The sequence below is a fragment of the Bos taurus genome, chromosome 23 (assembly GCF_002263795.3).
Source record: "Bos taurus isolate L1 Dominette 01449 registration number 42190680 breed Hereford chromosome 23, ARS-UCD2.0, whole genome shotgun sequence".
Lineage (NCBI taxonomy): Eukaryota > Metazoa > Chordata > Mammalia > Artiodactyla > Bovidae > Bos > Bos taurus.
Genome location: NC_037350.1, coordinates 39,679,793 through 39,697,344, shown reverse-complemented (window position 1 = coordinate 39,697,344; position 17,552 = coordinate 39,679,793). Strand labels below are relative to the sequence as shown.

Sequence of the window (17,552 nt, the reverse complement as noted above, 5' to 3'; positions counted from 1 at the left end):
CAGCAATGTCACATACCCAACATAATTTGGGCCTGATGTAAAATAAAACCTGCCTAAAATAAACAAGCACAATAGCGTCAATGTGTTTTTATAAATAAAATTATTACTACGCAGCACTAAGCCAATATGGTATTTTAAACCTAGTAAAAAGGCAACGGATGGACATATGAATGGGGTGGGGGTGGGACAGATACATGGTTACAGATACAAAGAGCTTGGTTATATTCCTAAAGAGGACTACCTTAGTTCTGTATTAACCAATCTTTGTTAAACTCTGCTTCAAACCTGTTGGTCTCACCTGGTAACTGTCCAGCCCTCTCTGGAGCTTGGTTGACCTGGCAGTGATGCAGCCGATGGAGATGGACAAGATGGCTTCAACCATGAGTGGCAGTGTCCCGGAATGCTGGACAGGCTTCACTGTGACTTGGACTCTCCGGGAATGACCCTGCAGAGGCGGGGGTGGGATGTGGAAATGGGTGCCAGGAATGGGAACCGGGAGGGACAGGCGAAGAGGATAAAGGAAAGGGGGAAGAATGAGGGAACAGACAGGCAAAGAACTAGAGTGCTCCAGAAACTGTGAGAAGGGGACAGGGAGAAAGCATGAAGCAAGCTGAGGCAGACCGAGTACCTGTCTGAGCTGAAGGACGCCGCCTGTGTTGACGTCCTTGGCCTGGTGAAGCTCCACGGCGGCGTACTCCCCCAGCTCGTTCAGCTCCAGGATGGAGATCCACATCTCTATTCTGCGAGTAACTTCATTCCACCTGCAGAAACACGTCCCAGCAAACAACCAAGTCATTATTCTTTTAACATTTATTTATTCTTATTTATTTGACTTTGTTGGGTCTTAGCTGCAGCATGCGTGTGTGCTCAGTCGCGTCCAACTCTTTGCAACCCCGTGGATTGTATTGGCTGCCAGTCTCCTCTGCCCATGGGATGATCCTGGCAAGAATACTGGAGTATGTTGCCATTTCCTCTTCCAGGGGATCTTCCTGACCCAGGGATCAAACCTGCACCTGCTGCATTGGCAGCTGAATTCTTTACCAGGGCACCACCTGGGAAGCTCCTTAGTTGCAGCACCTGGGCTCAGTAGTTGCACAGGGTCTCTACTTGTGGCTCATGGGCTTAGTCGCCTCTCAACATGGTGGAGTCTTACTTCCCCGACTCTGGATTGAATCCATATCCTCTGCACTGGAAGATGGATTCTTAACCACCGGACCCTCAGGAAAGTCACATCCATGACATTATTAACCAAAGACATTATTAGCAATAGGAAGAAGCCCCTAGTCACTGAGCATTTATTATGTGTAAGGCACTGAGCTATGTGTATCACAGGTTATTTTCCTATTTAGCTCTCAGAACAACCTCGTATGGTATAGGTTCTTTTTATTTGATTGAGGTATGACACAGTGAACTGTCTAGCTCTCAAGTGTAGAGCTGGATGAGTCGTGACAAATGCACGCATCTGTGCCCCTTGTCTGGCCATGACCATGGCAGGCTTGCTCAGGCCCCTTCCCACTCAATTCCCACACCATTCGCACTAGCTGTATAACCTCAGATTCGTTTTATCTGCTCAAGAACTTCATATAAATGGAATCATGCAGTAGTGTGCTCCTCTAGCTCTGGCTTCTCTGATTCAGTACAATGTTTGTGAAATTCGTCCAAATGGGTAAGAGTGGGACACAGTCCTTTTCCTTTTTTTTGTTGAGTAATATTCTATTGTGCAACTACTAACACAGTTCATCATTCTCACACTGAAGGACATCTGGGTTGTTTACAGTTTGGGGGACATTATGAATAGAACTGCCATAAACATTTATGTACCAGGCTGCTTATGGACTTACATTTTCATTTTTCTTGGGTAAATACCTAGAAGGACGATTTCTGGGTCATGGGAGAGGCAAAGAATCAACTTTAAAAGAAGATACCCTCCTGTTTTCTTCTATAAGCTATATAGTTTTATCTTTTACATTTAAAGTCGTGCTCCATCTCCAATTAAGTTTTGTGGAATCATGTGAATTAAGATCAAGGTTGTTTTTTCCCAAGTAGGTACCCAGATGTTTCAGCCTCGTTGAAATGATGTTCCTTTGCCTTTTGAATTTTCCCAAAACCTGGTAGTTCCTTTCATTATTCCCATTTCACAAAGCAGGAAATAGGCTCACAGAGTCCTAATTCTCAACCGCTGTCCAAGCGCAAGCCTTGACCCCGCGCCTGAAGCCCTCAGCCAAGCACACACCTGTCATGCAGCGTTCTCGTCTTAGCATGAAGGGAATCGACTTCCCAGATGGAGCTGCCGTTCCCGGTACACCGGTGGCCCCACACTTCGATGGCCAGTGCTCCATCTGAAATGAACTCCAGGAATTCTTCCGTTACGTTGACCACGTAATCCTGGGATAAGTAGGGAAAGGGAACAGGACAGGAATTATGCAGAAAGGAATCTGTGAAATTTCCTTGTTACCTTTCACTTTAGAGTATGTAAGCTTGATCCCAACCTTAAACCCATCACTGCTGCTGCTGGACAGAAAATGGCAAAGAAACCAGCATATTAGATGGGAAGGGATACCCGAGATAACTGAATTGAGTTCCTTTCTTTAATACAAGAGGACACTGAGGAAAGTAGCCGCCCCATATTACACGGCTTGCTGTTGCAGAGCTGAACCTATCCTCCCTTCCTTGTGGTTCGGTCTCTTTTCCCCAGACCACTCCGACTTTCAGCTGGAACAGACCAATCAGCACAGCAAAAAAAAAAAGGAATTTATGATTGTTCCTTGCTATGGCTTAGGAGACTAAAAACAGAATTAAATTTTATATGATTATCTCCACCAATCTGCACTCTTGCTCTTAAACGCTCCCACTCCAACTTTTCAAGAAATGTTTGTTTATTTATGTCAGCGCTCGGGCTTCTCACTGTGGTGGCTCTTCTTGCTGTAGAGCACAGGTTCTAGAGTGCACAAGCTTCTGTAGTTGTGGCTCCCACATTCTGGAACACAGGCTCAGTAGTTCTGGCGCACTGGCTTAGTTGCTCCTCGGCATGTGGGATCTTCCTGGCTCAGGGATTGAACCCGTGTCTCCTACACTGGCAGGTGGGTTCTTTACCACTGAGCCACCAGGGAGGCCCCGCCCACTCCAATTTTTCACAAAGAGATGAGTGAAGAGATAGACACTGAATGGACGGAGCAGTAGAGCAAATCACCCAGAACAAAGCAGCAGGCAAGGAACCACTTTCATTTCCTTCCCATTAGCAGGAAAGGGAAGGAAATGGAAGGGCTGTGCTGTGCTGAATTGGTTTAACATTATACTACCTAACTTTTTATTTTATTTGGAGACCAGTGCAGTTCAGTTGCTCAGTCTTGTATGACTCTTTGCAACCCCATGGACTGCAGCATGCCAGGCTTCCCTGTCCACCAACTCCCAGAGCTGACTCAAACTCATGTCCATCAAGTTGCTGATGCCATCCAACCATCTCATCCTCTGTTGTCCCCTTCTCCTCCTGCCTTCAATCTTTCCCAGCATCAAGGTCTTTTCTAATGAGTCAGATCTTCCCATCAGTTAGCCAAAGTATTGGAGCTTCAGCATCAGTCCTTCCAATGAATATTCAGGACTGATTTCCTTCAGGATTGACTGGTTTGATCTCCCTACAGTCCAAGGGACTCTCAAGAGTCTTCTCCAACACCACAGTTCAAAAGTATCAATTTTTCATCACTCAGCTTTATGGTCCAACTCTCACATTCATACATGACTACTGGAAAAACCATAGCTTAACTAGATGGGCCTTTGTCAGCAAAGTAATGTCTCTGCTTTTTAATATCCTATCTAGGTTGGTCATAGCTTTTCTCCCAAGGAGCAAATATCTTTTAATTTCAAGGCTGCAGTCACCATCTGCAGTGATTTTGGAGCCCAAGAAAATAAAGTCTGTCACTGTTTCCATTGTTTCCGCATCTATTTGCCATGAAGTGATGGGACCAGAAGCCATGATCTTCGTTTTTTGATTGTTGAGTTTTAAGCCAGCTTTTTCACTCTCCTCTTTCACTTTCAAGAGGAGTTCCTTTTTGCTTTCTGCCATAAGGGTGGTGTCATTTGCATGTCTGAGATTATTGTATTTCTCCCAGCAATCTTGATTCTAGCTTGTGTTTCATCCAGCCCAGCATTTCACATGATGTACTCTCCATATAAGTTAAATAAGCAGGGTGACAATATACAGCCTTGAGGTACTCCTTTCCCAATTTGGAACCAGTCCGTTGTTTCATTTCTGGTTCTAACTGTTATTTCTTGACCTGCATACAGATTTCTCAGGAGGCAGGTCAGGTGGTCTGGTATTCCCGTCTCTGGAGGAATTTTCCACAATTTGTTGTGATCCACACAGTCAAAGGCTTTGGCATAGTCAATAAAACAGATGTTTTTCTCGAATTCTCTTGCTTTTTCTATGATCCAGCGGATGTTGGCAATTTGATCTCTGGCTCCTCTGCCTTTTCTAAAGCCAGCTTGAACATCTGGAAGTTCTCTGTTCAGGTACTGTTGAAGCCTAGCTTGGAGAATTTTGAGCATTACTTTGCTAGAATATGAGATGAGTGCAATTGTGTGGTAGTTTGAACATTCTTTGGCATTTGCCTTTCTTTGGGATCGGAATATTTGAAGATAGAGCCAGAATTTTAAAATGAAAATAAATTTAATGACCAATTAGGACAAACTGCACATTTTAGGGGTGAAAAAAAACTCCAGGTCACATAGTGAGTCCAAGGCCTCTGATACTAGTACTTATTAAGCCAGTTTTTAACTAGGATGTATCTTAAATCCAGGTTTCACCCTTCTAAAGGAGCAACTTTTTGGCTGTAAAGAAATATGAGGAATATTTAAAAGAATATTCAGAAAACAACAACAAAAGATTAATAAAGAATTAACAAATAGACTTGGTAAACACAGCTTAAAAAAAGTGGGCTACTTGTTTTCATAAAAATAATGACTTGACAACTGATGAATTTATTTACAGGGCAGCAATGGAGAAACAGACATAGAGAACAGACTTATGGACACGGGGAGAGGGGAGAAGAGGGTGAAACATATGGGTAGAGTAACATGGAAACTTACACTACCATATGTAAAATAGAGAGTAGGAATTGCTGTAGGTCTCAGGGTACTCAAACAGGGGCTCTGTATCAACCTAGAGGGGTGGGATGGGGAGGGAGATGGGAGCGAAGTTCAAGAGGGAGGGGACATATGTACACCTGTGGTTGATTCCTGCTGAGGTGTGACAGAAAACTACAAAATTCTGTAAAGCAATTATCCTTCAATTAAATAAATATACTAAAAAAGGCACACACGAAAAATAATGACTTAATAGACTTTACATATGTGAAATTTTACAAGTGGTGATATGGATGTGTTTTCTAAGTGTAGAACCAGAAAAAACGGACACAAATTTGAAAAAAAAGTAATCTCGAGAATCTATTACAAATTGTCCATGGAATATAATTGTAATATATATAGTGGAACTGTATGTAAAAAATAAAGTACACTTGGAGGTTAAAAAGCCTAATAAACGTGTTATGTTTCATAATGGGGAAAACCTCTAAGTTACAAGTAGACTTCTGAACTGAGTCCCGGCCGGCAGCCTCCCAAGTAGTTCATTTTGGAATGGCATTTGTACCTGACAGTGGGAGAAGGTCACGGTGTACTGGGCGTCCTTGGACTGTGGGGAAGGCACCTCAGGATCCACGACAGGGGCGGCCACCGTGGGCTCACACTGGTCCCAGAACGTGTATTGACAGAAGACGAAATTTGAGAGGTTTAAGGGCAGCCCAGTTGCTTCTTTAATTTTTACCTGAAGAGGAAAAAACAAACCAACCACAAATATAACTCACATAAAGAGAACAAACTATGCATGCTTTTCACAGGGATGAAATAAATCAGGCATCCATTTGACATCTGAAATATTCTTGCCTGGGAGATTCCATGGACAGAGGAGCCTGATGGGCCACAGTCCATGGGGTCGAAAAGAGTCGGACATGACTGAGTACACATGCATACAAGAGCATCTGTAATGAAATCTGTACCACAGTTTTGTAACTACAGTATATGAGCACAGCGACAAATGCACACATCGTTCTCAAACTTTCCTAATGACCGAGTTTCAGATACAGCTGCAACCTTTACTAGAAAAGCATGATTCACTAAACAATATACACTCCTTGCAGCTCACATACATAGAAACTTTCAAAACTTCACACAACTGCCATCATAAAGTGTGCTGTACTTCTGGAAAAAGTACTATCCATCACCATGTTTGCTGTCAGAAAGTTTAACTTGTGCCATGTTTTATGCAGGGGCTTCCCTCATAGCTCAGTTGGGAAAGAATCTGCCTGCAATGCAGGAGGCCCCAGTTCGATTCCTGGGTCAGGAAGATCCGCTGGAGAAGGGATAGGCTACCCACTCCAGTATTTCCAGGCTTCCCTGGTGGCTCAGCTGGTAAAGAATCCGCCTGCAATGTGGGAGACCTGGGTTCAATTCCTAGGTTGGGAAGATCCCCTGAAGAAGGGAAAGGCTACCCATTCCAGGATTCTGGCCTAGAGAATGCCATGGGCTGTATAGTCCATGGGTCGCAAAGAGTCGGACACGACCGAGCGATTTTCACTCACTCACTCACTCATGTTATATGAAAAATGCCCAAGATGTTCCATCAAATTGTTTTGAATGGAAAAGGTCACTCATCCGAGCCTCCGCAGCCCCGCCCTCTCACCCGGCATGTCAGCTTCTTGACTCGGTGAATGATTTCCCCGGTGCTGTCTACGACTTCAAGACTTCCGCTTTCACTGGAGTTCTCCGAGGAGTCGTCCTCCGCCATGCGCTCCGGGACAGCGCCTGTCACTCGCATCACTTCCACGTGGAGACGCCCTGCAACCTGGGCCAAGGAGCCAGAGCACCGTGGGGTTAAAAGGCAGCCTGTGGACAAAACCAACCTGAGACGGAAAGCGTGCAACCATAACCCAAGTGAGCAGCTCCACTGGGACTACCAGGCCGCCTCCAGCAACAGGAAACTTCCAGAGCTAGTCCACTCCATCACCTGCTCTGTAATCACCGGGCTTTACTTGGAGCGAAATCTGCCTCCTGGAATCATCTTCATTCTTACCCTTCTTCTACAGGACAGTTCATGAACAGCACAAAGGCAGCCAACACATGCTACTTGGTGTCATCTATTTCCCTTATTCATATTCATTCATATTATTATTTATTCATATCACTCATATATATTCATTCACATACTCATCTGATCAAATACCTGGCATCGTGGGGAACACCAAGATAAAGACACAGGCTCTGCTATCTGGATGTTCACAGTCAAAAGAGGAGACAGCGAATTAAAAACCCAGGAACAACAGTATAGATTAACTGCTCTAACAGAGGTGTGTGTGGGTTGTCACAAGATGAATGTATCCACTCGACAAATATTTACGGAGAAGTGACTAGGATGCCAGGGAAGGACTAAGCACTGCGTTTACAACAGCAAACCAGTCAGGCCACTGGGCTCATACAGCCTCTATTCTCTTGGGAGCAGAGAATGTGAACAGACCTCACACGGTGGCCAGAAGCAGGGTCAGGGGTGAGACCTACTCCAGGAGGGAGGACAATTACAAAGCCACTAAGTTATAAGGAAACAGTTCCTTTAAGATGGTTTTTCTAAAAAAAGGGGTGGGTGGGTGGGGTTTGAGGTCTCCAGAATATCTTAGTGGTTCTCTGCATCATTGAGAGTTTAGCAGCGTCTCTCCTGTAACTTGTGGCACAGAACTGAAATTAACAGGAGGAATGACCCCAACCTTCGCAGACTTGGAGGGCGGTAATCAATCAGGTTTATCTTGGATACCGCACTTTAAGGCTGTAACGACAAGTTGTGAAAGGGATACACGCGCTGGGGGTGCTGCTGTCATCTTAAACAGTGAGGCTCATTCTCAAAGATAGCTCAGAGCACCTTCTGCAGAGCCACCGGCCCTGGCACCCAGGCCCTGTGAAAAATTAGTTGATGGCATTTGACATGTGAGACAAATGTGGAGGAAGGAATACGAGAAAGGGAATAAAGGAAATATGAGAAATCAGTTAGAAGATGGTACTTCTTAAGCTTTTTACTCCTAATGTTTTTTGAGAACCTAATACATTTTTAGTAAAATTTTAGGGGTATCAATGGAACACTCAAAGCCCACCATGGACCCTAGCTAGCTTAAGTAACCCTGACTAGGGACTCAGCTACTAGGTCTCTTTGAAATTGGAGTTGTGCCCATTTTTAACATGGGAAAAAGTAAGTTAGCTCACTAGTCTCCCACACCATAGTGTTCACAGGGGGGGTTACACATGTGGGAATATGAGACATGTATTTACACATCACAGCTGGGAACCTAGGGTTTATTTTCTGGGTTCACTTCAGGCAGAGTGGAGCCCTATACTCAGCCTGCTCTAAGAACCACCATGAACCATATGTAAACTACATAGTCAGAGGGAATTTGCTATATGATGCAGAGAGCTCAAACTGGTGCTCTGTGACAACTTAGAGGGGTGGGATGGGGTGGGAGGAAGGTTCAAGAGGGAGGGGACATATGTTTACCTAAAGCTGATTCATGTCGATGTATGGTAGAAACCAATACAATATTGTACAATTATCCTCCAATTAAAAACAAATTTTAAAAGTAAAATAAAAATGTAACTTAAAAAAAAAGAATCATGAAAAACAACTTAGTATTTCCAAATTTGCATGTTATTTAAGAACAAATTACTTTTAAATTTAGTAGCATCATGAAATATTGATGCTACTAAATTTAAAATGAAGACATTCGTTGATGAACTGGGTAATAAAAAAAAATGTTTGAACTTGAACATTTTCTGAAATGTTTCAGGCTGACATAAGGCCAATATAATGAAATAACTGATATACGAGAGGCATTTTTTTTTAAGAGGTGGTAACAATGGGATGGTTAAGCTTGTTTGCTTTGAATATTTCAGATTTCAAAATAATCCCCTCAAGTTACATCTTATAAGGGCTTCCCTTGTGGCTCAGATGGTAAAGAATCTGCCTGCAACGCAGGAGACCTGGGTTCAGTCCCTGGGTTGGGAAGATGCCCTGGAGAAGGGAACGGCTACCCACTCCAGTATTCTAGTCTGGAGAATTCCATGGACAGAGAAGCCTGGCAGTCTATACAGTCCATGGGGTCGCAAAGAGCTGGACATGACTGAGCGACTTTCACTTTAACTTTTATATTTTGTAAAGACCACTTAGGGGCCAGGAAGGAGCTAAAGGGTATTATGGAGGTAAGAGATTAAAAGAGAAATCAATGGGGGGCACAGAGCCGAATCTGGTTTCCAAAAGATTTCTAACTTGATTAAAACAAAGAAAATCCTGTGAACCACAAACAAAAAACATGTTCTAATAATCTTTTAAAGCCATGAATTAATGTTGATAGTTCCTATTCATATTAGTAGGGAAAAAAGAACGTGATCCTGAGGCTTCACCCTAGTTTCTGGATGTAAATCAAGAACATAACTTAAATCGAGTTAAAACAACAAAACCCACACTTGGGCCATGGTCATTTTCTCCCAGCCTGGCTTGTCCTTACCTCCCCCTGCTGGCTGATGATAGGAACTGCATACTGAAGCTTCACATCACAGAAGAGACACTCCAGGAACACATTCGCCACGCCAATCAGGTTGTGATTCTCTTGGGCTTCATAGAAAGGGTCACCTCGTTTCCCGCAGAGTCGCTTTGCCTGAGTGGCAGGACAGGTTGGGGGATTGGGGGTAGGGGGTGAGTAGGAAAAGAAAACATCAATCTAATACTATTTAAAACCAGCTATTTTGAAATGTTTCAAAAAGAAAGCATTTATCCACATTGGTTAAAAGTAAAATCAGAATCATGTCATACAAATAAATCAAAACTAGCACACGGGAGGGGCTTGTTAGGGCGATAACTGATGAAAAGGCTGGAAAGCCCTTCTATCAGTTATAGCCCCACCTACCACACACCCCACCCCAACCCTCCCCGTCTTCCCTGGCACACCCTACCCCACATGGTTCTACTCCCTGAGCTCTTCTTCATTTCCTTCGTTGAGTCCTTTTTTCCATTACTAGTGTACGAACAATGGACCACGCTCTCTAAAATTATTCTTAGCATGTACCCAGCCATGAATACCGCTAGGACAGCATGAGCATATGCTAATGAACACAAAACCCATGCTGACCCATCTAAGCTGATTTTTAACACCACTGACAAAACAGCACAAATTCACTTTGTTCCACTTCATTTCACTTGAAATGTACTAAAGATGCAGAAGGTGCTAGGTGTTCTCTTCATGTAGTTCCTATCTGTGTGAGGATCACATATTTTATGACCCATCCAACTGATTTCACTTTACATTTCTAATATAAATGTCCCCAGCATCACTGCAGATATTCAGTGATGCACATGTGTGTGTTCTGACAACTGTGTGTTAGTCACTCAGTTGTGTCTGACTCTCTGTGACCCCGTGGACTATAGCCCCCAGGTTCCCCCGTCTGTGAAATTCTCCAGACAAGAACAGTGGAGTGGGTTGCCATTTCCTTCTCCAATGCATGAAAGTGAAAAGTGAAAGTGAAGTCGCTTAGTCGTGCCTGACTCTTAGCAACCCCATGGACTGCAGCCTACAGGCTCCTCCGTCCACGGGATTTTCCAGGCAAGAGTACTGGAGTGGGGTGCCATTGCCTTCTCCAGTTCTGATGGTTAAGTTACTCATATTCTGTCCTTTTAATGCAACCAAACTCCTTGACATTTTGTCCCTTTTACCTCAGGAATCTTTTCTTTCCATTCTTGATAAAGGTCTCTCATATCAATTAATTTATTCTCCAGCTTCTCAATGGTCCACACTTGGGTGCTCTTTCCTTTCCTCCTCACTTGAATAGCTGGCTCACTCACTATTGCTCCTCTCTGTAGAATATAGAAAACAAAAACAAAAAAACAAACACAGCAAATCTCGTTACAACGTTTTTGGACTGCTGAAGCAATGTGCGTTATCACCAAGTACAAAGTTTAAAAAAGACACATAATGTGTACAAAGAAAGATGAAATCTACCATATACGGAATATTCTAGTTTATTTTCAATCTTCTTTGTAGGGCCGTGCATGCACGTTTTATTTTTAATCACACTTAGAACCAAGCAAAAATACAAATTTCCCATCCCAATTCTTTCTCCACAGTTAACCTTTTTGTGTGGTTAAATATTCTTCAGAAACATAATGTTTAATAGCAACAAAGTGATCTGTTATGGGGATGTATCACTCATTTGACTAATTAGTCTACTGCCCAACATCATGGCTGTTTCAAATGTTTGCTGTTACAAAGGTAACTATGATAAGCATCCTTGTACTAAAGCACATAAACCTTTACAAACACTTCTGTAAGTATGGATTTACAGTAAATTTCGCAAAGGAGAACTACTTGGTCAAAAGACTGAAATGCAAGAAGGCTGATGAGATACCCTCTGACTCATTTCTCACTCACTTGTCGGAGGGAAAAATGAATGGAGAAAAAATTACTTTTCAAGGTTTCTCCCTAAAGAAAAAAATCTTGCAGTTTACTGATGGAAACTTCCAAGTGGCTGCAAAGAATCCTTCTGTGTATATAAAACAAGGATCATAGGAGTTTTCCTTTCTTGTCTCTCTCTCAGAATTGTACTATTATAAGATATTTACACATCCCCCATTTTCAGGAGGCATTTATATGAGAGAGAAAAGCAAGAGGAGTTAGTTATATCCATTTCTGGTTTCAGTGTTTTCTTATTTATTTCTGGCTGCAGCGCGTAGCTTGTGGGATCTTAGTTTCCCAACTAGGGCGTGGACCCTGGACCACAGCAGTGCAAGTGCAGAGTCCTAACCACTGGACCACCAGGGAATTCCCAAGTTGCAATGTGTTAAAGAAAGCATTTAAACTAGCAACTCTTTCAGCCCTCCAGATTCTCATATTCTGATCATATATACCCAAAGAGGTTTCTAGACGGGGTCTTTAAAAGAACAAACCCTCCGGCTCACGTCAGGGTCTCTTCACAGATGTTCTGCGGATGTCAGGGTGATGTTCTACCTCTCAGAAGCTACTGCTGTGCCTCTTGCCCTCCTCCTCTTTGAGAGCATTCTTACCTTCCTGTTGGCACTGAGGTTCGCAGCAGGGATCTGCAGAGTCACCTGGTAGTCGGTGAGCTTGCTCATCTCCTCGGCTAAGAAGTTTGCCTCTCTCACCAGGGTGTTGGCTTTCACCAGCTGCTCCCGAAGTTTTGCCAGACTTTGGCGAAAGAGTTCGTCCCTGTGAGCAACAGAGAAGGAAATGAGAGCATCTGGAGGAAAACTGCAATCCCGTTTTCCAAGTGAGTCATATTATTAGAAAGTAGTAAGAATCTCCTCTCAGACAATTATCTGTCAACCTATTTTTGGCAACTCACCTCTTATCCTCCCCTCTTCCCACCAGGGTTCCATGGGCTATCCACTGGTAACCAGGGATGAGGAGCAAAGGTGCGGGTAACTTAACTTCAAACCATGTTTTAAATCATATAATATTTGACAAAGAATAGATTTTGATATGAAAATGCAAAATAAAAGCCCATAAAGCATTCCTTTAGGAAAAAGAAATCATTATGACTTTTGTAAGCTTTGTAGTAGAGGAGCTCTAGCATAAGGAGAAGTGTTTTATGTGATTTCTTCATTTGGTAGATGTGAGAAGTAGGTACTTTCGGGGCAGCAGCAGTTTGCTTTTCAACTCTAAATGAGTGCTTCTTGATAAATATGTCTCTAACATCCTGACTGAGGAGGCAATGGCACCCCACTCCAGTACTCTTGCCTGGAAAATCCCATGGATGGAGGAGCCTGGTAGGCTGCAGTCTGTGGGGTCACTAAGAGTCGGACACGACTGAGCGACTTCACTTTCCCTTTTCACTTTCATGCATTGGAGAAGGAAATGGCAATCCACTCCAGTGTTCTTGCCTGGAGAATCCCAGGGATGGCGGAGCCTGGTGGGCTGCCGTCTATGGAGTCACAGAGTCGGACACGACTGAAGTGACACAGCAGCAGCAACATCCTGACTAGATCCAAACCCTATTCCATGTTTTCCCAGAGCCACATCTTTTGCCTCAGTAGTCTTTGTCATGTAGCTCAGCTGGTAAAGAATCCGCCTGCAATGCGGGAGACCTCGGTTCGATTCCTGGGACGGGAAGATCCACTGGAGATGGGATAGGCTACCCACTCCAGTATTCTTGGGCTTCCCTGGTGGCTCAGCTGGTAAAGAATCTACCTGCAATGCGGGAGACCTGGATTTGATCCCTGGGTTGGGAAGATCCCCTGGAGAAGGGAACAGCTACCCACTTCAGTATTCTGGCCTGGAGAATTCCACGGTCTATTCCATGGGGTCACAAAGAGCTGGACACGACTGAGTGACTTTCACTTTCAGTCTTTGTCATAGTTTCAGTTTTTCACTTATTTGTATAATTATTTGACTAATAACATCCATCTCCCCTATGAAGCTGTAAGCGCCCCTAGGGCAGGGACCATGTCTTTTTTTTTTTTGCTTGTCACTACACCTAATTCCTGGCCAAGTACATGGCCCATCATAGAATATGCAAAAATTACCCACTGAATGAAAGAAAGAGTAGAGTTGACCCTTGAACAACATGGGTTTGAACTGCACAGGTCTGCTTAGATGTGGAATTTTTTCTTTATGATCCACGGTTGGTTGAATCTGTGGATGTGGAATGTAGATATCAAGGACCAACTGCAAAGTTACACTCGGATTTTCTGCGGCATGGAGTGTCGACACGCAATAAATGCTTAAGAAATGTCCAGTGCTATTATTATTACAACAGAGGAGTTATTAATGGACTGTCAACAAAGCCTGGCCTTCACATTTACTGAATGCATGACTGAGAGGGTATTTCGATTGATTGAAATAATATTTCCCATGACTTGGTGCTGTTGGGATCATAAAAAAGCACCATTCCTAGACTGTGGCAAGAACACAACAGAGCTTTGTAACAATTTACTATCTTTACTGTTGTTACCATTTCCTCCACTACTGCCTCAGTTCTGATACAAATATTTTAAAGTTGTAAATTTAAAAAATTCACAGATTTCTTAATATTAAAACTGCATTTAAATTGACTCCAAAGTAAGAGAAATAAAAGAACAAGAAACGCTTTTTATGCTTTGAGTGAGTGAAAGTCGCTCAGTCATGTCCAATTCTTTGGGACCCCATGGACTGTAGCCCGCCAGGCTCCTCTGTCCATGGATTTCTCAGGCAAGAATACTGGAGTGGGTTGCCATTTCCTTCTCCAGAGGATCTTCTGGACCCAGGGATCAAACCCGCGTCTTCTGCATTGCAGGCGGATTCTTTACCGTCAAAGACACCAGGGAAGCCTGCTTTTATGCTTTAGAACTATTCAATTGTCTTTACTTCAAAACGAAACAGTGATATTCTAACTTGGCACCATTTTCACTGAAGGGTAAGAGGGCAGGTGTAATCTTTAACAACTGACGTCACAGTAAACATACTTGAAAGTGAAAAAGTGAAGTCTCTCAGTCATGTCCGACTCTTTCGGACCCCATGGACTGTAGCCTGCCGGGCTCCTCCATCCATGGGATTTTCCAGGCAAGAAGACTGGAGTGGGGTGCCATTTCCTTCTCCAGGGGAACCTTCCTTGAAAGACAAGGCAACCGCTAACAATTCAGACATGGAAGTAAGATTTCCCTCTTTGCTAGGTTTGTCCCCCGTTGACGTGCCTTACAATGGCCTCCCCTGAGGCCCCGAGGCCTTGCGCCAGGCCCCCGGGTCCCCTTCCTACCTCTCCTCGGCCCACTGGGTCACCTTCTGCTGCGCCGTCTGGCTGCTGTAGGCCAGGCGGTCGGGGCCGCTGATCTGGGGCTGCCTCTCCGGGGACAGCTGCTGGCGGAGCTGCTCCAGCTCCCGCTCGTACATGAGTCGCTGCTCCTCGAGGGCGCTTCGCTTTTCTTCCAGGTACTGTTTCTCCAAGACCTGCACCACGTTCTGAACTGGGTCTGGCAAGCCAAGAGACAAGGCAAGGGGCTCTTCAGCGGTGGCTCAGACCGGCAGCGCCCCCCACCCCCAGCGAGGCTTCTAACGAGGACCGTCTCCTCCCCCAGATGGAGCCTTTCAGTGCTCTTGTCTGGGAGCGGCCGGCCGGGCCCGGTCAGGTGGAATTCTCTCCATTTCCTTTTTCAGGTGGAATTCTCTCCATTTCCTTTTTCTTAACATTTCAGATTAAACACGTTGTATGGAAACATTCCTCACATCTACTATTACGTTCTTCAATTTGATGAGCTCGCCCTGATGTGTAGAAAGGTGGCTCAACTACAAAAAGAAGAGGGTAGAGGAAAAAGGGATGGTATTCTATCCACCGAGAAGAAAGACTCAATGAAATCTAAGGTGATTTCAAAGACAGAGCCACACAAGATTTTGATTTTATGTCGTCACTTTTTAGGTGCATTTAGCATTGGTTTTAGTTGACAAAGGGTTTATAGTTCCCATTGACAAAGCGTTTATAGTTCTGATGTGGCTAAAAATTTGTTTCTCCTGAATTTCTCTAATGTGCGAGGAAACTTACAGATTACAGCATCTGTTTGAAAATATGAATTGAGTATATGGTCTGCCAATTTCTCAGGTGTTAATAGCCAAGAAAGCAATTCACTTACAAAAACAAAAGTCTACTTCTGCTTTTTTGCTTTTTCAGATTGAGAGATGACCAACATACATGTGGGTGAACAAGTATTAGAAATACTAATAGATCTTGTTTAAAGGGGCCCTGACTATGACTAGCGGTGGTTATGGTGTAGGTAGGACTCAATCCTAAAGAGTTAATTGGCTGTCCCGGGACATTAGCTTGGTAACGGCCAATGACCTGGATGCAGTGCACAAAGTTTAAGGAAAGCACAGACCATGCGTACAAAAGAGAAAACTATGACACATGTAAGTGAGGAGGCCATAATGGGGAAACAGTATGTTAGACAATCTGGATGATAAACGAAGAAATTTACCATAACAGTAAATATTTCCTTGAAGTACATAAGACCTAGGAGATTTACTTGTATTCTCAGACTAGCCTGCGATTTACACACTTGCCTATTATTCAGCGCAGTGTCCTATTTCTACAAATTGACTCTCATTTTAATTTCTGGACTAAGAGAAGGAAATTAAGAGGAATCTTCACATCACCTGATGATGGATACTGACTGACTAGACCAGAAGACCCTATCAATTTGTGAAATAAGCATTCATATTTTACTAGTTTTCTATATGAGAAGGGGGGGTGGGGAAACAGTACTTTAACTTAAAAAAGAATGAAAGAATACAAAACAGAGTAAAAGTAATTTTAAAAATCACTAGATATACACAGTATAGGTGAGCTGTTTTAATAAAAATGATGACCACAACAGCAATAATAATTCTACTATCTGTTGGCTTATGTCTCAGGGTAGAGGCCCTATATGCTTTTCATGCATCATCTCACGAAAGCCTTGCAACAAAGCTAGGGGTGGGCAGCATTCCCATTTTAAAGAGGAGACAACTGGAGCTCAGAAAAGTTAAGTGGCCAACCCAAGATGGCACAGCTAATAAGCAAAGCAACAGAGCCGGGTTTTGAACTCAGACCAGAGTTAATTATCTGGGGTAGGAAACAAACTTAGTAATAAATTATACTCTTACCTCCAATGTTTTCCTCAGAATTAGTACTCTGCTAAAGAACAGATGTTTAAAAAAGACTGTTCTTTGCTGATGTAAAATTCTAAAATTCATTTCTTTTTTCAAAGAAGAATACTTTTCTTCATAGAGTCCTGACATAAGAGTCCCTGAAATGCATCACCTGAAAGGCCAGTGGAAAATGGACTCCAAAAAAAAACCCTTCTTACACAAAGACAGACCATGGCTGGGCAAGACCTCTCCCACAGTGAAAACTGATAAACTCCAAAGGATGAGAACTTCTGATACAGCCTTAGAGCCTCTGGAAGAAAAATTGTAAATAATATAGTAATGTTTTTTGAGAAAGTTTTAAAAAATTTTACATTTAAGGGCTAGAGAAGTTCTCTCAGAATTTTATATATATATATTTCTCAAACAGTGATATATATATATATTTTCTATTTAGGCTCTAGGTGTCAAAAAGAAAGGACAGGGTCCTCACCATCCATTTACAGGGCCCTAAAATAACCTCAGATATGCAGATGACACCACCCTTATGGCAGAAAGTGAAGAGGAACTCAAAAGCCTCTTGATGAAAGTGAAAGTGGAGAGTGAAAAAGTTGGCTTAAAGCTCAACATTCAGAAAACAAAGATCATGGCATCCGGTCCCATCACTTCATGGCAAATAGATGGGGAAACAGTGTCAGACTTTATTTTTTGGGGCTCCAAAATCACTGCAGATGGTGACTGCAGCCATGAAATTAAAAGACGCTTACTCCTTGGAAGGAAAGTTATGACCAACCTAGATAGCATATTCAAAAGCAGAGACATTACTTTGCCAACAAAGGTCCGTCTAGTCAAGGCTATGGTTTTTCC

The 17,552-nt window shown here is 43.2% G+C and overlaps 1 protein-coding gene across 9 annotated transcripts in view; it reads right to left on the bottom strand.

Annotated features, from left to right (window-relative positions):
* The window catches only part of KIF13A (kinesin family member 13A), a 202,693-nt gene that overhangs the window by 31,419 nt on the left and 153,722 nt on the right, over positions 1 to 17,552 (bottom strand). For all 9 annotated transcript variants that reach the window (XM_059880651.1, XM_010818549.4, XM_010818550.4 and 6 more), the window contains 9 exons: positions 14,827 to 15,040; positions 12,140 to 12,302; positions 10,793 to 10,933; positions 9,591 to 9,740; positions 6,731 to 6,892; positions 5,642 to 5,815; positions 2,234 to 2,385; positions 629 to 761; positions 299 to 445 (listed from right to left, as the gene is read on the bottom strand). In XM_059880651.1, the coding sequence (XP_059736634.1) occupies positions 299 to 445; positions 629 to 761; positions 2,234 to 2,385; positions 5,642 to 5,815; positions 6,731 to 6,892; positions 9,591 to 9,740; positions 10,793 to 10,933; positions 12,140 to 12,302; positions 14,827 to 15,040 (1,436 nt within the window). The remainder of the gene's footprint in view (positions 1 to 298; positions 446 to 628; positions 762 to 2,233; positions 2,386 to 5,641; positions 5,816 to 6,730; positions 6,893 to 9,590; positions 9,741 to 10,792; positions 10,934 to 12,139; positions 12,303 to 14,826; positions 15,041 to 17,552) is intronic.